Below are 24,938 nucleotides of genomic sequence, written 5' to 3'. Positions count from 1 at the left end.
CCCAAGTAACAAGTATAATACATACAAGACTAATGTGAGCATCCAAATACAGACAAACTTAGAGGCTGAAATTACCAGTTTTGGAGGAAAATGTAACTCTAACTCTAGAACATGAGAATAAAAAAGTGCCTCAACACAGCTTCATAGCATAGCATAATATGAATATGACAACAATATAATATTCCTCACATTGTCCTTTTTCTCAAAACCCTCTTACTGCTACAATTTGCACAGATGATGATATTCTATATAGATTGTCACCTTTTTCCTAATGCAGACATTTCACATTGTTTGCCCCAGGAGGTTCTTCTGCTGAGGTGGCTACACACATCTCATGTCTCTACTACTCTACTGTTTACTGTCAAACTGTTTTGTGAAATATATTTTTATACTGTGCAAACATTTTTATACTGATTGACAATTTACACTTTCATTGCTTACCACACACTTCCCTTTTCATACTTATATTTATATTAACATTTGTATTTACTATGTTGTTTACTTCTACTTAATCTATTTTTATTCTGCTTTTATTGATGCTGCTGGTCACTGAGAGCTGCCAAACAAATCTTTGAAGTATGCCTACAATGAAAAAGAAAGTTTCTTGATTCTTGATACTGCTGCTACTTCATGAGTGTTTTTTCCTAATGCCTCAAAGGACAGATTACTCTACAGATCTAATCTAATCTAATCTAATCTAGTCTAGTCTAGTGTTAAGATCCATACTCCACAAGAGGAGAGGATATCAAAATGAATGCAGAGGAGAAACAAGACACATTGTGCTTCTGTAATTCTCAATGCACACTATACACAGCCCTTGACTTTAACCTTCGTTGGATATACACTTAAAGTTGTCAGGTGATAAAAATGTAGAGCCTGATTTGATCTTCTTGGATCCTTATCAATAGAGGGGTCTTGTGCGGAAATAAAGTCTTGTCGGAAAGTGGCATCAGAGGAAAGACCATATGATGTAAATCGGCAGTGGACATTTTAGGATATCCGATTGAGTTGCTGTACTTTGTCAAACTCACTTGTACTTTACGGGGAACTCTTAACTTTACTTAAGGGGTACTGATTTTGCACATCAAAGACTGTTTCCAGGTTTTGGGGAATATTGCTGAATATGTGTAAAAAAAAAAAGTTGTATAAGCTGTTTTTGGTTCCAGAGGGAGCTGCGAGGAATCAGATAAATTACCTACAGTGAAGTGATCAGTTGAGTCAGCGTCGGTTGGGTCTGAAGACTACAAATTTGAAAAATTAAAATCCTCTTCTCTGTTAGAGGTGTGCGACTCTAGGCTACATTAACCACTACTAGTATAACACATCTGAATCTCCAACTGAACCAAAGCAGTTGCATTGTGGGTAATGTAAGCCCCAGGTTTTGACAAAGAATGCATGGAATAAAAAAGACGACATCTCTGGTTCTGCTGTATCAATTTTCATCCTTTATAAAAAACTGTCCATCGTGAGTCCAAAAATGTTATACGAGTGCCATGCTAAATTGGTGCAGAATATATTATAGAAATAAAAAAGTAAAGTATTACATCACACCTTAATTGCTTCATGGGTATCTGACCATTTCCCTTTTTGTGCCTCCTAAAGTAAAGTGATACGTCATACTGTGTAGTGACTAAATAGTCCTTCATCACTTCATGACTACTTAGTCACTACTCATCTGTTACACAAACAGAGTAACTAATGATACGCAAGTATGACCACTATCATGAGATAGTGGTCATACTTCAGATTTACAGATATTTAGGAACTAATCATTACTGATTCATTAATATAGTATCATCCAGTTTATCCTCTAGTTACTCATCATCATCATCATCATCTCTTTAATCCTTGATTCATTCAGGAACTACTCATTAATGACTAATTAACTATCATCTTTCCCCACTCATTCCTTAGTAATTTCCTACATTTTTGTGCACTGTATTGTTAAGTGTTACCAAATTTCATGATAATATTCCCCACCTAAACCTGCTTGCATGGCTTATAACAAATCCAAAATTACCATCAGCTTCTCTGGGTTCATTACTACAAAAGCAATCTAACTGGTGCAGTGTTTTGCAGGACACAGCAGTGCATTGAATGAACATCCAACACTGAATTTAGAATAGTGTGTTCCAGACAGCCTCCTCAAAGTATGTTGTTTTGGGGTCCCTGACACACAAATGATGTTCAACTTTAAAGAAAAACTAAAAAAAGACATAAAACTATAATGATATTGTATCTTAGTAACTGAAAGAGAGAGAATAGCAGGGCCAAATGTTTCTTATGCTATAAAATATCTATAATAATTACACAAGTGCCAACATCACCCTCAACACAGATTAAGTCACTCTGTTCTCCAAGCAAAACCACGTGATAAATCTCAAGCAGATAGAGCACAGACTATGTTTGACAAGTTTTGACTTTTGATAAGTAATGGCTTATGAGTTTTCACAAGTTTTTAATTATGACAGCACTTAAACAGAATGATCTGCGTTTATACCAGTATCATTCAGAGCTACTGTCTACCTCACTGTACTACGGTCACTTGGCATAAATCACCATTTCTATGACGAGTCACAATCGTGCTTAGGGATTAATTAGTACAATATAAGTAACACTGACCTGTAATCAAAAGCACAGAAGAGCCCTGCTCTTCTAAAATTTGTATTCCACACACCTTCGATATTTATCACACACAGGAATGAAGTTCTGTAGGAAAAGTAATGTCAATCTACACTAAGAAAATGTTATCCCCAAAAGCAGAGGCATCGAAAGCAATTTATATATTGTATTTATAAGAAATACAGGTAATTCTATATATAGGTGTGTATTCAACAAAAATGTGTATACACATCATAAACTCCATTGGTGTGTTTATTATTTATGATGCCTTTTGTTTTAATCATGCTGCTGGCAATTAGCAAAATACAGGCAAATAAAATGTTTGCAGTTGTTCAATTACAAACTTGTAATTATCCAAAAGGGATAATTAGATACATTAACAAACAGTTCAAGAGCAGATACGAGTGAGTAGGAAGGTGACTGTGTAACAGCGAGTGAATCATTATCCCATCGCTCCAGCTGGTAAGGATGTGACACTTTGCCTGACATTAGTGGAATGAGAAAATCTCTCAGCTAAGACAGGAACTGAACAGCTCTCATGGTTCAAGAAGGCCGAACCAGAACGTAGCATAAAATTCATACGAGTTAGACGTGGTCTGCTTGTGTCACACTGCTGCTGAGTGAATGCTGGTCTGCGCTGATGGAGATAAACTCTGACAACTTCTGCTGGGGAACATAAATACTTAATAGTAAAATCCCACAAAATGCCAGATGGAAGAAAATGTAATCTGTGAAACACTGTCAAATGCTTTGATAACTGTGGATTTTAGTGAGGGTTACACAAAACCCTTACAGCTAAATACGTTCAGTGTTCGGTCGTTGTTGTGTTCTTGTCATGATTCATGTTTTTATGGAAAAGGTTGGGTATTCAAAATGACTCAGATTTTCCAATAAAAATGGCTGATCAGTCATAAATCCACGTAGGTTTGTGGATTTATTGGTTCAAGCTTTTTGTTCTTACTCCTTCGTGTCTGCTTGGCTTTCTGTGATGAATGTAAAAACAACAGTTACTGTGGTCGACTGGGTGATTAAGATGAGATTATTGGGTTCCTATATCATTAGAATGAGATGTGCTAAATTAATTTACTGTATTAGCCCAGGAAATATTGCATTATATATTATACATTATATTAAATATAACAGGATGTTGATGTTGTTGTATGTCTAACAGACATAGCTCTACTGTATATTCTCTCCAGACAAGTTGAATTATCAGGGTTCCTCACTTCACAAGGTCAATAATGTACAACACATCTACCTGCACGTAAAGCCCAGTGATGCCAAAAAGCAATCTTCACAAAAATTACTTAAATGTCTTATGTTGCAGAAAAGAATTAAAAAATTATTCAAGGAAAAAACCCCAAATATTTTACTTGATGACAATGACGTACAGTAAGTCTGCAAGTCCAACTTCATGTATGTTTTCAGTTCACACATTGTGAAATATTTGGGGACATTGTGAAATAATGTGAATTTATGCACTTTGTTTAGATTGTAAATATATTTATGTGATTACTTAAAACATAAAACTACTTAAAAATAAAAACATGTGGCTGTAATCTGTCTGAGATTTTATTCCCTGTCCAAAAACCATAATTGTTGATCTCTTGTCTGTGCCAGTTTCTTCTCGCTGTTACCACAAATTTAAGCTGCATTAATAACTTTTTGCCTACTGGGGAAAAGAAAAACTCCCAATCACGCTGACAACCCCACCACCTGACATATTATCAGCTGGTTGTTAACATGTTAGCAAACAATTGTCTACACATCCAGAAGACACAAAGCACTATTAGCATTCATTTGCCTTAACCTCTGTCCAACTCATAATTACTGTATTAATCTGATGTCCACTCTTTGTTACAGCTGCCTGCTAAAAAAGGGCTGATAAATGCTGCAAGACATATCCATAAAACCAAAACAATGAGTTAAAAGATGATTTAGTGTTGGTTCATCGCTACGGCCTCATTCACATTATACACAGTCAATGAATAGTGCAGGTTTAAAGAACAAAACATAAAAGCAATTCATTAGATATCTGGATCGTAGTACTGAAACTTCCTAACCTGCAGATCCTGTCTTAACTGTTTGGTAATCATGGTGTTTGCTAACTTGTTTAATCTACATGGTTGCTCTTTTATTGCTTTTACAAAATCACCAAAATTTCAACTTGTTTATTGATCCTACCGATGTGTTTGAAGACAAAACACTCATCAGTAGAAAGGCTAGAGGCGATGTAACGCTAGGTAATGTCTTATTATATAAAATAATGTAAAGGCTTGATGTAACAAAAGTCTCTTTGTTAGGATAAGATCAATAAAGACAAGAAAAACATGAAAAACATGACGACATTAGCCCACAGCCTTTATTAGCTTACCTTCATTATTAACTTTCCAGAGAAGAACCACAATACGGGTTTCTGCCACTGTCAGTAAGGGAGCACGGGAGGAGTCACCATTGGTTTTCCTTCGCTCTTTGGACACAACAGTTGTCTTTCTCTTCGTATCACTTCTCAGTAGACTTATTTTCATTTTCATAGCATCAATGCCCTCAACGCTTGAAGGAGGTTACCAACACCTCTAAGGCATCTGTCTTGATGTTCATTGATAGTTGCTGTTTTTGCTTCATTTTTCAGTGTATGTTACATTAAATGTGATTTCATTAAAAAATATATACCAAAAAAACAACAGTTAAAAGCTAGATGAGATGACAAAAGTGGCATCCGGGGGCGGATTGGCCCTCCGGCAATTCTGGCAAATGCCAGAGGAGCTGGACTGTTTGTTGTGGGTCAGGCAGGTCAGATTGATAATAATATCAGTATTTCACACACATATACTTTCCTTGGGCGGGCCGCTCAGGTACATTAACGGCCGCTCAAGTATATTTGGCGACCCATTTAAGCATTTTGCAAAGAAACACTGAGAGAGATGTTATCTATTACGTTATAAGACGCAGACATGGTGGATATTTTATTTGTATGTATGGACCAGATAAAATAACTGAACACACTGGTGCAGATGTAACTGGGTACAACGTTAGTTTCAGTTTCGATAGGCTTCCTCATTAACAAGCCTCCTCCATGCACCTGCGGCTGAAAACTGAATCGCGGGCGGCAGAATTTTTGTCCCGGTCCACCCCTGGTGGCATCAGTTGCTAGGTAACAGACATAAAAATTGATAAGTGGTGTTGGATTGAGTATTTAGGATTTCCAAACCTGAGATAAAATAGGATAGTAAAATATATTAAAGGATTTCTAAAGTTAGTTAGGATTTGCTTCTATAATACCAAATTGAAAAAAAATCCTATCTTAGACTCTTCGTATCTTAAGACTTTATTTGGGGTGATAAGGAAATCCATTTCTGCAACACTGTATATTCTGTTAAATATTGATTACATATTCTCTCTATATATATCCTGTTGTTAGGTGGCACAAAGGAAAAGTCATTTCTATAGGCATGCAAGATTTGTTGATTGGGAATCCAGTGTATTTTCTGAATTTTGATGAGTGGGACATAACGAGGCAGCAGCATGAGTTGTCCTGGTTGATGGTTTATTCAGTGTTTGCTGAACTGTTGGGTGGGCTTTTGAGCAGATAGTGTTATTTGTCCTTCATGTATACTTGCATTGCTAAGATAATTTCCATTCTTCTATCGTCACGCAAACATTACACTGCATGTTCTGTCCTACTGAGATTTATTGGACTGTTTTTTAAAAAGGACTGAGGAGCTAGTTTTAAGAGGACATGCCAGTTGTATGGTAGCCTCCCAAAAGGATGTAAAGCCAAAATGCTGTATCTATTCCACCAATCAAAAGCTTAGAGATACTTAAAAAACTTTTACAACAGTTATTCAAGCAGGATGACAGAACACAAAATGGATAGGTAGAAATAGGCTAAGTCACACTCCATTAAGAAACAAAACTGAGCATAAAACAGGAACACCTCAAGCAACTAATCATCTGTGAGGCATGTGAAGAAATAATCATGATAAATCAAGGTTGGGGTTATTTTTTTCCTCTGCATATGCTCCACATATCAGATGAGGTGTTTGCTGATTCCAGCTTCTAGACATGAACTCATCAGACAAGAAATGTGGCTATGTACTTGTAGAAGTAACAAACCACAACCACCAGCCTTAACTGGGGGGGTTAAAAAAATAACTTTTCAGGCCAACAGCTCTCCTGCACAAGCCAAGGTCACTGCAGCAGCCAAATGGGGCTGGCAGCACAATCGCCCAGCCTGCACTCATACCTGCAAAGACTTGTGTCCTCGCTGTATAAACCACAAGCTCCTGCCCCAGAGAAAAGGCCCAGGTCAAACCGATGATTACATCAAAAGGATGGGCTTGCCAAGCGTTACTATCAGCGCCAAATGCCCCGTTCTTACCCTCACACCTGCTCGATTTGTCATCCTTCCCATTCATGCTCTCTCACTCTTTCTATTGTCTGCACATTCATCACTCTCTGTCTCACTAAAAGTCAGTCAGTTTCAGATTCCTTTGTCACTCTGAGTCTCTTGAGATTCTCAAAAACCTTTAGGATGTCCAAAGGTACATCCGTCAAGATCACATATTGCAATTAGGGCTGGTTATTTTTTGAGCTTTGAAGCTTTGATAGTAATTAAGAGCAATTAATCGAAACTAAATGTTTAACTTTCAGTATACCGACTAAATGCTCTTCTTCTACAATCAGCCTTTATATAATAACTTAAATGTGTTCACTGTGTGTTGTTGTTTGTTTCTTTCCAGCCTACAGTTTACTGATTAATTTTAAAATGTAGGAAATTTGACTGTTTTGATCTGTAAGGAAATTAAGCAATTGTAAAATTAATAAACCCAATAACTGCCACACAGCTGCTGTCATCACTCAGTTTAAACTGCTCCCACACAGCTGAGGGCTTCATTTTGCTTTTAGTTTGATGTGAACTGGAGCATTGCATTCACTGCTGTCAGTGGAGGTCAGGCGTGCAAAAAACACCTAAACAATCGAATTCCAAAATTGACAATCGAATGTTTACCAAATGATGAAATATTCAAATATTTGAATATTCGGGTAGCCCTAATTGCAATCATCAGTTACAAAATCAATTGTTTTGCACTGTCCTTCAAATGAGGACAGAAACAGTGTGAATAATGGAAACTGAGTTGAATAAAGCAGAGGCTATTTGCTTTAACGCGATTAATAGATTAGATAGCATTAGTACAGAAAAGAGAGAAGACTTTCTGGGCTTGTCACACTTTGACCGAATACCTCAGTCCGAACCCAGGAATATTTCTTCTTCTGAGCACAACTATTCTTTTTCAGCAACATAAAATCCTCTACACTCTGAGTTGATTGTGCAAGACCATAGCTAATCAATGACACACGTAACTTTATTAAGAACATGGAGAATATGAGAATCAGAATCAGAAGGAGCTTTATACGAATTTGCTGTGGAGATAAGCTGCTACACGTAGACAAACATACCGTCAACATAAATAAATGTGGAAATATATAAATATGGAATTTAAGAACAGCGTAGCAGATACACACATGTGCATTATTCTGGGTATGGTAATAAGAGCTACTTTTCTGTTCTCAAAATGTATTTAAATTAGATAACCATGTGTGTTTTATTTCCTATGAAGGCTTATGAGACAAACAACATGTGAAGTTGTTTTTGTGCCTTAAAATGCATGAAAAATTATTATCTCAAGAAGAGAACCTCCTGGTAAGCCCAGAGTGCATAATTACGCTTAGTATAGCATACCAAGGACTGCTTATTTGAACCACACCTGGATATAACAAAAGTTTTCATTTAATAAAAGCTTTTCAATATTTTGGTTTGACTGAAAATAATTATCATAATTCTTTCCCGCTCTACTTAGCAGTGCTTATTTTTAACAAATAGCTACAGCATCCCATTTCTTCATAGCCAGTTCAATCCGTGACTCACTCACCAAAGTTTACAAAGCAGATGTGTTTAAGATAATAAAATCTTACCTGCCAGAAGATGGTATCTATTGTGCTGCCCAGGAAGCCTTCTCTCGTTTCAGACGACAGCAGTTTTGGTCCAAGAATCGTCATGAACTCGTTGAAATCAACCTGTCCATCACCTGACAATAAAAAAAAGAACAGCTTATTGATGGGACTTGCAACTTTTGTGAAATTAGTTGCTGGTTGTAAATCACACCAAACCCATCCTGAACAATCCTGATTGTATCAAACCAAATAAAAATCACCCCAATTCAATCGTTTTTCTCGTGAACTGCAGGTTCTTTTGTGAACTGCAGAGCACTATCCAGGCTGCAAAGGAAAGGCAAGCTTTTCTTGTTTCCGGGGCTGGATCTTAGTGTTGGTCCAGCTCTACCTTGCTGTTTAGTCTCAACTGTACCATGATATACAGTGGAAATGATTCAGACAGCATGAACACAATCCTGCTTGTATCCTTTCATTGGTTTGGAGTGAGAGGCGAGGTGAAGTGAATAACAAAAAATGTACCTGTCCTGAATGACTATGACTGATGTGCCCCTAAGCAGAGCACTCAGTAGTTAACAGCCTGCAGCTTGATGTGCATAACTGCATGAACGTGAAGCCGGGTGCTGAGAAAAAGGACGACATAGCAATGAACTTTTCCTGGATTAAATGGATGTATAGCCACACAGTCTGTGCAATATAATTGCTGTCATGCTCTTGGGTTTTTGTGTGGTATTTTTCTGTTATTTTGATTATGTCCATTCCTGTTTTACTCTTTGCCTCTGTGTTTTTGTTTTGTTTTGGTTAGTTGATCATTGCCTCCTTGTTCTCTATTGTATTTGGTTTCACATGGACTTGTGTATTGTTGCTAGCTTTACTTCCTGTTTTATTTTGTAGTGATCAGTTTCATGTGTTTTTTTGTCTAGCTTTGTTTCCTGTCTGCTTGATTGCTTGTGTGTCTCACCTGTGTTAATTGCCCTGCCCGCTTGTTTGTATATATTGCCCTCATTTCTGTTTAGTCCTCGTGGTGTCATCGTCTTCTGCAGAGTGTTCCTGCCTGTTCTTTGCTTTGTGGATTATTCCTCAACTAACAGACTTTTCTGCATTTTGGATTTTTTCCCTGTTTGGATTAATCTGTATTGTTTTTGTGATAATCTAAAGCCAGAAAAATTAAAATCACACAGCTCAATACACCATATACTACTGAGACAAGAGATCGTTAAAAACAATGACCTCTGATTAACTTCCTGCTGCGCACACTGATTCCAACGGTACGGATCAGAGAGCCTCCTGAAACTGGCATTGTTGAAGCTAGTACTAGTACAAATCAGCAAAACTTTATTGATGGGGTTGAGTATCCCTATCCAAATCTTCCAAAGTTTTCATAATCCCAGTGAAGGCCGTGCAGTCTTTCTATTTTTATTATGTGTATGTTTAGATTTGGATAAAGCCAAACCTACACTGGAAGGAGAAAATTATGATGAATTAGATGTTTGTAGATGGGTGAATTGACAGCTCATTCGCTTTAATATGATTGAATTCAAAGCTTTGATCAGTGAAAGCTAAAGTGAAATAAAATCAGCAATTGCTATCTTTTATTCTTTAAAATCCAGTTTGTTCACTCTCCTTTCTTTTTATTGTCTCTAATGTAAACTAATTTTACTTTTCTCGTCTTCCCCTCTGCTCTTCCTGTGTCTGGAGATGAGGCTGGCACCTTGTCAGTGGAAAGTTAACGATGCAGGACGACTCAACCTGCCCCTTCCTACTCCTCTGCTTCTGCTCTGACTGTGTCAGCCACTGTGGGGAATGCTGACACTGCAACATCGATGCCATTGACTGCATTTGTATCCATGCATATTCAGCAGGGCAAATGCAGGTCTAAGGGCCAGATGGAGCAGTGTTGAGATCGAAGGATGTCAGGACGGGAGGATGAATGGACGATGAATGGACGTGGAGATAAGGGTGGAGTGGGTGAGTGGGTTCAAGATTAAACAGGATGAAGTACTCCAGTTGTGTGTGTGTGTGTGTGTGTGTGTGTGTACTGGGATGTTTCCACTGAATCAAATTACTGAATGTAATGTGAAAGGGGTTGTAAACCCCTGTTATATTGACCCAGATTAGGTCATCTTTTAACCCACTGAGTTTTAGTGTGTGCGCATTAATCTTCACAAGTTGCTGAAACCAGAAACTATAAAGTATACGGCATCAACCATAATGAGATTACTGAATTGGTGTGCCAACTTATTTAATAACATGCCAAACTGTAAAAAAATAAAAAAATAAACACAAAAAACATACCAGTTGATATTGGGTATTTACATGGAACACACAAAAGTACCTCCACTTTTTTCGTGGTTACTTCATGTTGTACCAGACGTACAGTACATAAGCTTCACCCTGAAAGCCCTGCTTGCTTTTCCATGCAACACATCATGGATGCATGCAGGCTCTCATTTTGATGTGTCTCCAGTTTGTGACAGTTCAGCGTTGTAAGCAAAGTCACTGTGTCACTTTCTGGGTCTGTCATAGTCCAAGGCACCTGCTTTTGACCAGTCTCTTTCCTGTGTCACAATCATGCATCCCCTTTCAGTTTTAAATCTGAAAACTAATTACTGAAGTAAAATGCAAAATCTTGCTCCCCTTAGTTAAAGACAAGCAACCTGTATTATAGATAATAGGGAATAAAAACTAAACGTTGGTCTCTGTTGGTATTTTGTTAATGCATGCCTACATAGCTCCAAACTTTAAGAGTTAGAGAAAGACATGGCATCAAGGTCATGAATGCCAGAAGAAAAATAACATTCAGGATCTATTTTACAATGATGTTATCCGGAACAAAGAAGAGTCACACCTCTCCGTGAAGGGCATACAGAGCTGAATAACAATCACATGGACTGGCTTGACAGCAGAGACGAGCAAGCAGATAACCTATCAGTATCTTGTAGATATCAGCTGGACATTTTGCTCAGAATTGGTGGCTGGGACGGAAGATCCAATCCTCACAGCTATCACTTATCCAAGGTACAATCACTGTTATCCAATCTCATTCAGCCGCTAATGATCCTCCTGTCCTCCATGCAGTGTCCCATTGATCACTTTGTCAATGCACATTTGAGAAGATCATTTCACAAAGTGCTCTATAAATAACAAAAAAACAGGACAGATTTTACACACTTCATACTCAATTTAACAGTATATTATTGTTCTTGAACTAATTTCTTCTAATCAGTGTGTGTTGGTTATACAGTAAGTACCTCCCAGTGTTTCCTTGTAAGAGTAGATAATGAATGAATTATAATAATAGATTAATAATTTTATCTATTAGTAATGTAAGAAACTTGTGAAAATGATCTTACGCAGTTACTGTATTTGTTTCAGATATCTTATTGCATGATAAACTGTCATTAAAGCCTTTGTGTAAGAAGTTTTATTGATTATAGCATCTTTCAAGCTATTCAACGGGCATATTTTTTGTTTGTGTTCTCTGTGTTGCTTTCAGCCTATTCCTCTCAGCATCCCCAGGTCAGATTTGTGCAGTGGGCATCACTTGCACCAAAGCTTTCAAATTTTACGCATACAGGCTTTATAGGAGTCCAGGATTATAGCTTATACAGTAATGGCCAAAGCCTGTATGTGAGAAAACACTCTCTTTGCGTCCTACTGGCCAACTGCAACTGGTTGTATCTTTTCTTCACAGTTTAGTGATTCACAGTTTGTTAGTTCTGTCACTTTTTATTCCCTATCATGTAAATCAGACAATCTTTGCACCATACAGCCTCTCTAGAGATGAAGTGAGTGCTCAGGTCTTTCTGCATTTGTCTGTCTAAACCTACTGGATCATATTTGAGTGAACTGTTTTTATAAAATAGAAGTTCGACAAAGGCCTTGCAAGGCAGGCAGCCAGTCCTCTGATTCAGTAATGTCTAAGTAAAGAAAATCCAGTAATTGGCTAATGACATCAACCAGTACAAACAAATTGACCTGAGTCATTTAATGGAAAAGAGGTTTTCCAAACAACAACAACAAACTTAGATTCAGTACACAGAGACAGAATGAACAATGACATCCAAGTGAATAAATAAATAAACAGCATTACACTTCACAGACTTCCTGAGACAAAAGCTGCTGTGACCTTCATCAGCAACAAAAGTAGCCTCTTCTGCTTCTTCAGTTGCAGCAGACGATACAACAAGACCCAGCCCTCGGGCACAATAGCAGCTATGGTCTCCTAAGATCCTGAAGTAGATGAGTCAGAAGAGGAATAAAGGCAATCTAACTTTTTAAACTTTAATATTCAGCCTTGAACATTTATAGTATTTCTCTCTCCACAGTGAAACTGAAAAGCACTTATCAAAGGCCGTGATAGCAGCATGAAGAATTTGAATATTTACCCAGTGAACTGACATTTGCATATTGCATTTTCTCATCCCGCCTTATACAATTTTAAGAGTCTATCCTTAACAAAATGTCAATCACAGTTAATGCAGACGGCTTTGCCTGAAACCTGGCTCTGCACAAATGCTCTGTGCAAGAATTGCTTGTGTTTGTGCTTTTTTGCTGCTAAAAGTGTTCAGAGGTCACAGGTGAGGATTTGTGCTGCCGAAATAAACCGCAGCTGATTCAGATCTTACTGTTCTGACAACAAGAGACAGGAGCATTCTGGATGTTATACCACCGTTTTGTGATGCATTTCTGCATGGATTTGGCTGCTGCAGTGACAGCATTGGTACAGTTTAGTTTAGTTCTAGTTGGACAACCAATATGAAAACCAACTTACTCTACAATAACTATCACCATGTCATGTGTGCATGCGTTGTATTAATCACATATTTCTTTATTTGGGTGGTTATCTCCTGGGGTCAGTTTCACTGTGGTGCTTTCATGTGTCAAGAAGAAACGGTGAGTGGTTAGGACTGAAATGAGTATACACTCATGGAATGTATGACACAGGAATATGTAATTTGTGCATGTGAACAGGCAAGAGTGCATAAAAAAAAACACTGTTGTTTATTGTAAATGTTTGCAAAGTTGCCTTGTGAGACCATACGCATCATGGTGTTTACATTTTTATGATGGAGAAACAGTGTTTTTTTATGTGGAACCCAATCTGCATCGCACAGGACATCTTTATACTTGCGTGTGTGTTTGTACATGTGACTCACCATCCATGTCTAGTCTCTGCATGATGATGGCCAGCTCCACCTCACTGGGCATGTAACCCAGAGAACGCATAGCCATACCCAGCTCCTGTTTGGAAATGAACCCATTTCCGTCACGATCCAGTACCTTAAACGCCTCCCGGATTTCTGCAAGACAAACAGGAAATCAACTCAGCATCTATGAACAAAGCACACCTCTCCTGCTGCCAAGTTGCACAACATATACAGTCCACTTATTCATGTTCATTTACACAACTGCATGTATTAGTCTGCCAGACGTCCACGTTCTAATGTTCTCATAATGTCCTCTGTATTTTTGAGATTCCTTTCTTTGGCAGTGATACACTTCTCACAACTTTGAAGTCATCTTGCATTTAATGAAGTCATTTGGCATTTCACCCTTAGACATCGTTCATCATCATTCGCATACCTCTCTCCCTCTCTCCCTTCCTGTCTGACCCAGCTTTGGGCTGTGCCTTATGCAATTGGTCTTGCACCACTGCCTCAAGTTAACAAGATCAATTCCACCCTTCGATTCATTTTCTCCACCTGCTGTCACAGCCGCTGTCATCTCCGCTCGTCTTTGTGATTTCATGTTCTTCAACTTAACTCTTCAGTTTGTTCCTTTATTCTCTTTGTCATCGGTTTCCTCCGTCATGTTTACGGTATATTTTTAATCTTTCAATTAGTTCATCATCCAAAGTGACATTCAAAGAGGTATAGCGTGTTAGAGGAAGTGAAGTTTGCTTAGGGGCACTTGTCTGTGGCCAGGGTGAAACCTGTGACCTTCAGGATACTGGCCTTTCCCTTCAACCACTAAAAGTAATGCAGACCATCACTCTCAGTGATGCCGCCCTATACATAACCATTCTTGCTTTAGTCAAAATAAATCTTCTCACTTCTTATTGATGCTACATCAGGTCTGTATACATGGTTTAGTCATCACAGAGGGAAATGACTGCTTAATTTATCACCATAGGTTCTGGTAGAGGTTCCTTAGAAGTGTGGGATGACACATCGTACAGTATAAACCTATTTTTTTTTATCTACAATGAACAGTGGCAGGTTCCCTTCAAAGTTAACTTTATACTTTCACTACATACCATTATTAGAAGCCCAAATAGGTCATATCTGCTATATTCCTTTAAAATAACAAGTCAGGTCAATTTTATTTATGGAAGCCAAAGCCATAAATTAGCCTCAGAGGCAAACATATATTTTTTTTATCTTTCTTATCTCGTTCTTGTGACCCCTCTGATATATCTTGCAACTCCATATTTTCACTTTTATGGGGAACAATACTGTGAAATACAGCAACTACATGAAAGCTAAAGTGCAGTGTAGCCCTACAGAAAATACCATTTATTAGTTTCCGTTGAGACTCCCCAATGCTGATTCAAGTCAGTGGTCAATTTTGAGGATGTAGTTTGTATGTGTTAACCCAGAGTTGCAAAAGGACCATTTTTTTGTGACCACTATACCTCTTTTCCTGTACTGTTTTCCTGGGTTTGGAATATGTCATTATGTATTTGTCCTGCTCACAGCATTACTCACTTTTACTGTATTGGTGACTCGTGCACCATCAATTCCAGAATAGAAAGCAATAAACCACATTTACAAAAGCAAACACATGTAACATTAATTTGAAATCAATTACCAAAGGGTGTACATGAGTTTTTCGGCAAGATAAGTCACATCAAGTAGGAAGAATGGTCACAGATAAAGATGACTTAAAAATGCATGACATAATATTTATTTAAAGGTTCCCTGCGGGGGTTCAAACCCCGGTTGCCCCGGCCTTTCTGTGTGAAGTTTGCATGTTCTCCCCGTGTCTGTGTGGGTTCTCTCCGGGTGTTCCGGCTTCCTCCCACCATCCAAAGACATGCAGGCTAGGTTAATTGGTGACCCTAAATTGTCCTTAGGTGTGAGTGTGAGTGGTTGTTTGTCTATGTGTGGCCCTACGACGGACTGGCGACCTGTCCAGGGTGTAGAATGTTTCCCATTTTGTTGCAAACTGCACGTACATGCACGCGAGTGATGCAATACACAGTCCTTCTTCTGCCATATTACTCCATATTACTGATCAACAGGTGGCGGTAAATACACCAACCTTTAGTGAACATGGATGTAAACAATGCTAGACTTAAAATACTAAATACAAAAATTTAAAAGACCCGTGGGCTGTACTATAAAGCGTAACTAGCTTATCCAGGTAATTTCCAGGAGGTAAATTTGTGACGTCGGGTGTAACTTCCAGTTTAACCTGTACTACGAAAGGTGGATAGGTGTTAAACAAAGTCTGTTGCCATGGCAAGTTACGCTGCATCTCTAAACTGCTCCGAGAAGGTTATGTTGGTGTTTAACTCGAGGTTACCTTGTATACGTGGACTACACACCACATCTGTACCCAGTGTTAATGATGAGAAGTAGGCTAATAAAGTACACCACTTGATAAAATATTTTTACATTTCATCCTATTTGTTCCACTGCAGTTGGAGCTGAAATGAAGTTAGCCTATTCTTAACACAACAGCATTACGTTCTTACAGCGAGCCCTGCAGCCTCTGTGATTTTAGGGAGCAGATATTAATTAAATAACGGGCCAGTTTCTGAGATGTAGTCCATCTGTTGAGTATTTTTACATAATTAGATTGACTACGTGTCCAAAAAATACGGAGACAGTATGGGAGTTAATAGCCGGGAAAAAAAAATGGAGGTGGCAAATTTACAAGAACAAAAAACGCAAATTCCTGAAGTCTAATATAATTTTCCACAGAGGTGTGTGTGTGATGTTTCAGCCTTGCAAAGTAAAGCGATGTGGTTCCTTGAAAAAAAACCCCCACTATTTTCTCTCATAAATGTATGAATACAATGTCAGAGAATATAGCCTATTCAAGTTTATTATTATTGTGATTATTAGTTTCTCGTAAATCTACCACATTAATCTTGGAAATTCTTTCCCCCTCTCCCCTGGCTCCAATTCCTTTATTACAATGGTGATAATGTGCAGGTGTACCTTTACATCTTAATGATATTATGATATACTGTAGGTATAATGATAGGCTATATAAAACAAGAGTCCATAAAATACATAATAAAGAATTAGCCTACAATAAGAACACTGAAGATAATTACAAATTTACTCAATGCAATACCAACAAGCCTCCCTGGCTTTGTCAGCCACCACAGTGTTAGATTTGGCCGTTAATGTGTCTTTAAACTGCTTATATCCTGACGCAATCAACGAGCATTCTTCTGGGGAAAATACGGAGCATTCGCCATTGCAAAACAACTCTGTCTGCATGGCCGAACACACCCCTTTTATGCGCACAACTCCAATTAAATTAACACCAGGTTAACAACAACTTGAATTTCATTAGTACAGGCCGCTGCTTTCCAAATGTTTGTTAGGCCTAAAGAATACACATAACTTTAACACTATACCCCTTTTAAAATGACCATCAGGTTTATGAAAAGCTTCAGTCTCAGCAAACACTTTGTGCTGTTGTGTCAGGTGTTTTATTTTGTCTACCATCCACGTGAATTAACTTTAAGATGAAATAAAGCCCCTGTTTGAAATGAGTTCTTGAAATCAGCATAACAGCTTGTTGTTTTAACCACGGTGCATACGTGTTGCGCTGCCGAAGCTACATTTTACTAAACTGATTCACTCTATCAACAGAGACAAAAAAGCCTCACTTGTACACAGTTGAGTCAGCAGCTGGTTCACTTGCTGCTCAACGTGTGATCAAGTCGTCAGTGGAAAGAGTCAGCAGGCTTCACTGTGCTTTAATAAATGCATAAGTGTGCCTACATACAGGAGAGGGTGGATGGCAAGAAACGAGAGACTGACAGGCATCTGGTGTTTTTAAATAGAGGTGGAATGTCACTTCTCTGAAGAACACTATGACTGCATGTCATGCATGAGCACACTGTTGAGAACTGAATAATTTGAGACTGGAAAGTGGATAGATGGGTTAACTCCATCCTTCCCGGGAACCACAAAGCCAGAGTTTGAGTCTTTCAGGGAACATGTAGAGGCCACACAATGCATGCAAACTGATGAATTTGGTTAAATCATGTCCAAGAATTAAAATTCAATACTTAAATGCAACACAATCACAAAAGCACATAAACACATTACAGGACAAAATCACAAAATGTACTAACAAAGGGGAAAATAAAACTTATTAGGAGGAAACATACTGCTATTGTGTGTTTTTTCAATGTTTTTTTAGTGAACAAACACTAAAAGCATTTTCTGATTGTCTCAACCCAGAAATTGCCAAACTAAACATAAAACCAGCCGTTATGAAATGAGTCCATCAATCACCTTAATATCTGCTCTACTGCTGCAATTCTGAACTAGACTGCTGATAAATGATTTGGAAAGACAAAACATAAATGGAGCGTAAATTATGAATTGAGAACAGTGTTTTGACTGTGTTGAGTAGATAATAAGAGGTCACAGTCTCTGACCCGCATCAAAACAGCATGTTACTGCTTCCCCAAACAGCTGGTCCTGAGCAAATAAAGCATCATTTGTGCCAATACGAAATCTTGATTTACAGATAATATTTTCTAGGATGCACAAATGCAAATGCTAAAAAGCACACATCAAAGGCATTCAGATTATTATCCCAGCATTAAGATGAGCGTCTCATGAATAAATCTATCAGCGACTCAGGCCTTTGTTGAGGACTTTCCTGTGTCTGGAGCGTGTTGGAACAGAATAACAACATGGAAACTAGATTTATATTCAAATGGCTTAATCCATTTCATGCACAGATGCTCTTATTCATTTATACTTATGGCACATGGGGAATATCAAACTGCTTTTCAACTTAAAAATCAAATATTTGGCACAACAATGTTTTTATCAAAAAGACCGAAGTAACAAAAGACATCACAGCAAACAAAAGCAACAGAATCCTAAGGTGGTGGAGTTTGTTAATTTTGTATGCAAATTATGCAAATTATGCCTTGCAGTATTAAATGTTTATGAGGGCATCTGGTGAGTGTGTCCTTGACTGTTTATATACATATATGCTTGAATGAGTGGTGCCTGTTTACTTGCATTATGAAATCTGCACACTATCACATTGTACTAGACCTTTCTTCTAATCTTTTTACCATGCACAGAAGGTTAAGACAATTAGACAGCATCACAAACTAAACAAACTCACTATACTACATGTATCACCTCAGAATTTCTGTTTTCACTGAAAAACATCTTCAACAATACCATGTCACAGCAGTTTTCTGGCTTTGAAACTGGCCACAGACATTTTGGTGGTGGTGATGGAGCAGTGGATAAGAGATATGCCTTTGGTGTCAGAGACCCAGGTTCAAATCCACTGTGAGATACAAACGTGTCCCTGAGCAAGACACTTAACCCCTCATTGCTCTAGAGGTGTGCGACCTCTGACATATATAGCAATTGTAAGTTGCTTTGGATAAAAGCATCAGCTAAATGTAACGTAATTTTTTTTGTTGCATATATCTAATAAAGCAGCGTTTCACACCAACATTTAAGAAACTGGTTACATTTAATGCTGACAATGAATCAATTAATCGTTTCGCCAATACAATGTATGAAAATTGTAAAATAAAATAAAAATTTTAATTTAAAAAAGCACATTTGCATAAAATGTGATAAAGAAAAGCAGCAAAAGTGAGAAGCTGGAACCAGAAATTTTTGCTTGAAAAATGAATCAAAAAATTGCTGCTTATTAAAGGCTCGGCAGAATATTGCGATAATATTAATAAGTATGTTTTCATTAGTATATAGTCACCTGAAAATATCGTGTTTTTGTTACCCCAGAATGTGTCCTTTATATCTACGGAGGGAGCGGGTCCCCTTCCATGGAGTCCACCATGTTGAACTGCAATGTTTCTACGGCAGAACGGACAAACCAAACACTGGCTCTACAGAGGGCATTTCGCAAGATTTGCACCTACCATAGTTCTTCTACGCGCTTAGTGAGGCGAGCTATATAGGGTTGGTTGCAATCTGCAATTTCCCAATAGATGCCACTAAATCCTTAACACTGCTCCTTCAATTTTGTCCATCAACTAATAAATGAATAAAATAATAATATTAATAATAACTCAATATGGGATAAGTCTATCAAAATTAACTTGAAAAATGTGAATAATAAAAAATGTTTTAATACATTTATATTATATCTGTAACAGTTTCTTTAGTTTGTTTTGATTTATGGCATGTAAAATTTTTATTTTTATTTTTTAATCTCAGGCTAATACTGATCTGATCAGAAAACAAATGTGTCCATCTATGACTTCAGGTATCTCAGTGGGACAGAGGGAAGGGAAAACACAGTCAGCACCATGGACAGCTCCCCAAACTCCTGCTAAGATAGTTTGTTGCAAGTTAGTGTGATTCTGTCTGTGTGCTGCAGTTTACCGCACAGCTTCATGCCCAATACTAGCCCTGTAATTAGCCAAGTCTCTCCGCCACTTGCTGCAGTTTAAACACAGAGAGTCTACATTGCCCAAACAAAAAAATGGCCACGTGGGAACTGCTGTTGCCCATAGAGTTTGAAACAAGCTGCATAATAATGCTGGTGTAGTTCAGCATCCATGTTCCTACTCCCTCTCTCCTTCAAGGAAAGCTCAGCACTGGTGAGTTGAGTAGACACAAACCTCCCCACAGGCTTACTGCCAGTCTGGTGCAGCTCAGCATGCGTAGTGAAAAAGAGCCTGAGTGCCGAATCCGAAGGATTTCTTCCGCTGGCCTTTCACTAAACCTTTAATAAAATAGCCTATTTTAGTTATTTTCTTCCTGTCTCCGGGACTTCTTTATTGTGAAGTTTCTCTGAAATTCACTTCGGACTACCACTGTGGATACAGATTCAGCTCAACATGTGGTGGTGTGTCTAGATGCTACTAGACTCTGTTGAATATTATGCTGACTGCTGCAGTCTGCTGTTAGACCCAGACTGGAGCTTTCACTATAGAACCATTATAACTAACTATTCCAGTATTCTGTCTACTGTGTATACAGTACACCCTCTGGAAATTACACTGGATTAAATTTATTTGCCAAAACATATTTGGCAAAAGTAGTGGAATGAAGTTGGTTCTCAATCATAAAGCTCCCTAAAAATGCATTCATGTCCTGCAGTTCCCAAAGCTGAATTAATTTAAATTCTGAGGTTAAAGAAATTTTAGTCAGCATTTTATCATAAACTGAACATACAAAAATTAGACATTATTCACTAATCTCTTTACGTCATTTCATCATGCATAATATGTAAACCACATTCTTTAATCAATAGTTATAGCAGTAATAGTTTATAGACAGAGGTCTTCACGTAAAGATTGGGATCATTTTAGTAAAACTTCACATTCCCTTAATTATTTAATTGTTGTAGCTCATGAAATGTAACATTACAGTAAATCTTTGCACAAACATCTCAGCTTCTTCTTTCAGGATACGAAACAAGAATGTAAGAACGGACCAAAGAGCCCACAGAGCATAAAATATGTAGTTTGTCCTTGCATTCGGTCTGGACCGGGCTATTCTCCGGCATTGTTCTACGCCTTGCCTGTGCATACATTTGTCACTGAATAAGACAAAAACTGTCAGTTCTTAAATTGACAATTGAGCTGAGAAATGATGTACAAATTGCTCTCAGTGGGCTGCACTCATGTCATCAGGCGGTGCATCTCTGGAACAAGCAGGTGTTACACATTTAGATGAATAAATGACAGCTCTGAGGACAAAGACGTGAGCAGTGACCATCATTGTAAATCTGGCTCATTACTTTCAGAGGAAATGAGGGATGTTGTTGTAATGTTAATGAAGAAACACTAGTTTCACTCTAACCGCCGTTTGGATGTAGATGCTCAAAATCTTCAAAGCCAGCTGAGTGACAGCAGAGCTTCACTTTTGACTGGATGTCAGAGGCTTGGGGCTGCAGTCAGGTATGGCAGGAAGTCTGTTCATGCTCATGCATATTGAATAAAAACCCTAAGAGCAATTGAACATCTTCTGAGGTCTGTTTCAAATAATTAAATACCAATTAAATACCAACCCGACAACCTTCAAGTGATATTTATCTTTATTTATCCTATACTGGTTAAAAGATTAGTGATAGACCGAAATCTGGCATTTGGAGATAATCGACATCGGCTGAAACCTGCTCTCACGAGGCCGATATATAATCCTAAATGATATAAAATCTAATCTAAAACCATTACTGGCTAGCGTTAAATAAATATTGTTATGCTGTAGAGAAAAATGCAGCTGAATGACTTCACTTATGCAAACTGTATCCTAGTCCTTAAACACCAGTCACATTATCTGCAGCACCACCTAATGTATTTCATTAATTAATAAACTTCCATCTGAAACAACACATTACTGACTAGGATAACATGTATATTAGATTGTATTTTCTATGAAATAATGGAATTATACATGACTTCTTTGTTTTGATGTAGGCAATATATATTGGCCATCAGCTCTCTAAATATAAGCATTATTAACTCTATGGGCACCACATGGAGAAAAAACACAGGTCAGGAAATAGCCTTGTTTCTTTTTTAGTGTTGCAAAGAATTATAGCCTCAGTGGCTCAGTTTGTAATGATGCAAAGTTTATGTCAGTCTCATTTCCTTAATTATAACCTTCACAAAAAACTAAATTAGTTCCACCATTTTGCCAGTAAAGCTCACATTACAAAGTTTCCTTTCTTTTCTCTAGAGTTGCTAGAAAATATCTGCCAGCTGCAAATTAATACTGAAATAAATACAGCCAGCTTGCTCCAAACGACTGACTTATGTTATTGTCAAATGGTAAGGCATTATCCATACAGTAAAAAAAGCTTCTCCTGAGAGATGAGACATTTACAGAAACACACCAGCTGACTGATTCCATACCCCAAGCCGTGTGACAGCTTGGCCTGCTGCTGCAAGGTTTTTAATGGCTCTGGACAAATACAGTAAATTGCCTCTTTAAATATTGTAAGCAAAAGTGTTGAATGTGCAGAATGTAAAGGCTGTGTAAGCTGTACAAGGGAAAAGGAATCGGTGGGGCACATAGTTGTTAATCATGCTTGAAAAGACACAAGACAGGTAAGGCATGAAAACCTTGTATGTCATGTTTGTACACCTCATTTCCTGCACGAGGATCACAAACGAGGATCACAAACGCTTACTCACCTACACACAACACTGACCATAATCACCTGTACTTGCTATTAAGGCTATTTTTACTAGGTTTTTATACCAAATCTTTACAGATTTATGCCATGTGTTTGGTTATATTATAAAAGAATATCCACTTGGATATTGTGTAAAATAGTGTGTTGAAAAGTGGTGGGGATATAAGTGCTCAGATTAGGGGTGTGATGATACGCTTGCACGAAAACAAGACGAATAGATTTTTTACAGTATTTTGAAGAAATATGAAATGCTGAAATATGAGCAGGGGATCTGGAGCATTATACTTAATTTCATGCATTCTAGAGACATTTTCTGCTCCAACTTATGGCAGAAATGTCTTTTTTTATATAAAGGGAAACAAAAAATTCCACTAGTAGGTGACTATTCAGAAATATAAAAATATAACTGAATATATGCATGTTATCAGCAGCTTATTTTTCAGCTTAAGTTTCTTTTTTTGGACAATGCACATTTATTTCTCCTATATTTAAATTGCACTTCATGTTTTCTTATTGTGCAAATAAACCTTTCTCAAAGCATTTTAATTTGTTAGTTAGCATTTCATGGTGCAAGCTATTTTCAGAACATGTTTTTCAAAAAGTGATGGGGACAAAATCAGCCATTTTAAAATGTGGTGGGGACATGTCCCCAGCATCCCCAGTGTAAGTGACACCTATGTTCAAGGTATATAAAAACCATGTGAAAAGAACAATCTGAGCATTAGCTCAGTCCAAAAATTTACAGATAGTGTAAAATGATAATTTTCCCCATGTTTCCAATGTTGGTGCAACAATTGCCGTGCTTTGTGGAACTCAAACAGGAAATGTAATAATAACTTACCCCTGTGGACGCTGCAGCACCCCCACCTCCCCAATCCGCATACTGTACATACTGTCCACTCAATAAAAATGTTCAGGCTTTCACATATTGTTATTACTCCTGCTACTGTTAAGTACTTCTGATGCTGCTATTATTTAAGCATAGATATACATATAAGGTGCATTTACTTCAGATACTGGTTGGACTATGCACTTTATAGTGCTCAAATCATACCATGCTGACTCCACATTACAGTAATAGATCAGTTCTGTTTCATCTAATGTCAGTTACTGTGTTATGTTGTTTGGTGTCTTGTAAGTTGGATTATTGTGACTTTGTTTTTTAGTAACCTGGACTGTAAGAAACTGCATTTCTTTCATATATATACACTTGGTATGTGAATTAATTACAATAAACAAACCATGGGCGATATCTGAGTACATTTCTTTAGCATCAATCACTAACAATTTCTGTTTGCACAGGAACTGACTTTGATTATTATAAGGCAAGACAATTAAAAAAGGAGAATATTTTTTAGATTATTTAAAGTCAAAAGATGATTTTAATGACTAATCATGAACACGTATCCTCAGTTGACATCACAAACATCACTGGAAAAAGACATCTGGGGTGATCCCAGCAGAATATGGCTGTATGACATATTTGGACTCAGATGTCAGATAAGTAGAGACAGTCTAACCCTCCAAGCTGGTGACCTTCTACAGTAGATGATACCACCACTCAACCAACATGCTGTGTATAGTAAATAATGATACAGTAATTATTGTGTTGACAAGCTACAGTTTGTCAGTTTCACAGTGTTTAGTTGACCTCCTAAGAACCCTCTAACCACAAGCTGTTTCCTAAGCACCAAACAACATGAAACAGGAATATGAAATTAATACACTGCAAATATCTCCATACATATTAAAACTCGACCCAGACAGAGTATCTGGCTATTATCGTGTGCTGTGCAGCCAATTTTCCAGGCGGCAGCTTAATGTTGCGTCGATGGATTAATATTTTGTAGGTCTGGGGGAGTCTAGTTTTGTTTGCCGCCTGTGAGGCTGACACTGCTGACTCTCGCAGACTGTAATTGATCAGGTTTGTGTTCTACAGGCCCAGGTGATTACTCTCAGACAGACTCCAAAACAAAGGGTTCATAAACACAGCCTAAGCTATAGCCAGAGAGAGAAGC

General features: G+C 37.8%; 1 protein-coding gene and 1 long non-coding RNA gene across 2 annotated transcripts in view; one reads left to right on the top strand and one right to left on the bottom strand.

The window, feature by feature from the left end:
* Positions 1-24,938, bottom strand: part of caln1 (calneuron 1) — a 62,298-nt gene that overhangs the window by 26,443 nt on the left and 10,917 nt on the right. Inside the window, exons 3-4 of the mRNA XM_038692296.1 lie at positions 13,734-13,877; positions 8,599-8,711 (exon numbers count right to left, since the gene is read on the bottom strand). Of these exons, the coding sequence (XP_038548224.1) occupies positions 8,599-8,711; positions 13,734-13,877 (257 nt within the window). The remainder of the gene's footprint in view (positions 1-8,598; positions 8,712-13,733; positions 13,878-24,938) is intronic.
* Positions 9,657-10,580, top strand: LOC119882296. Its single transcript, XR_005440490.1, has 2 exons — positions 9,657-9,842; positions 10,273-10,580. It is a non-coding gene; the product is annotated as an uncharacterized LOC119882296 (long non-coding RNA).

This window comes from Micropterus salmoides, unplaced genomic scaffold, assembly GCF_014851395.1.
Source record: "Micropterus salmoides isolate LMB-PRFRI ecotype aquatic unplaced genomic scaffold, ASM1485139v1 Ms_hic_scaffold_3, whole genome shotgun sequence".
Classification (NCBI taxonomy): domain Eukaryota; kingdom Metazoa; phylum Chordata; class Actinopteri; order Centrarchiformes; family Centrarchidae; genus Micropterus; species Micropterus salmoides.
Note: the sequence above shows the minus strand (reverse complement) of the source record. Positions and strands in the feature narration are given on the sequence as shown.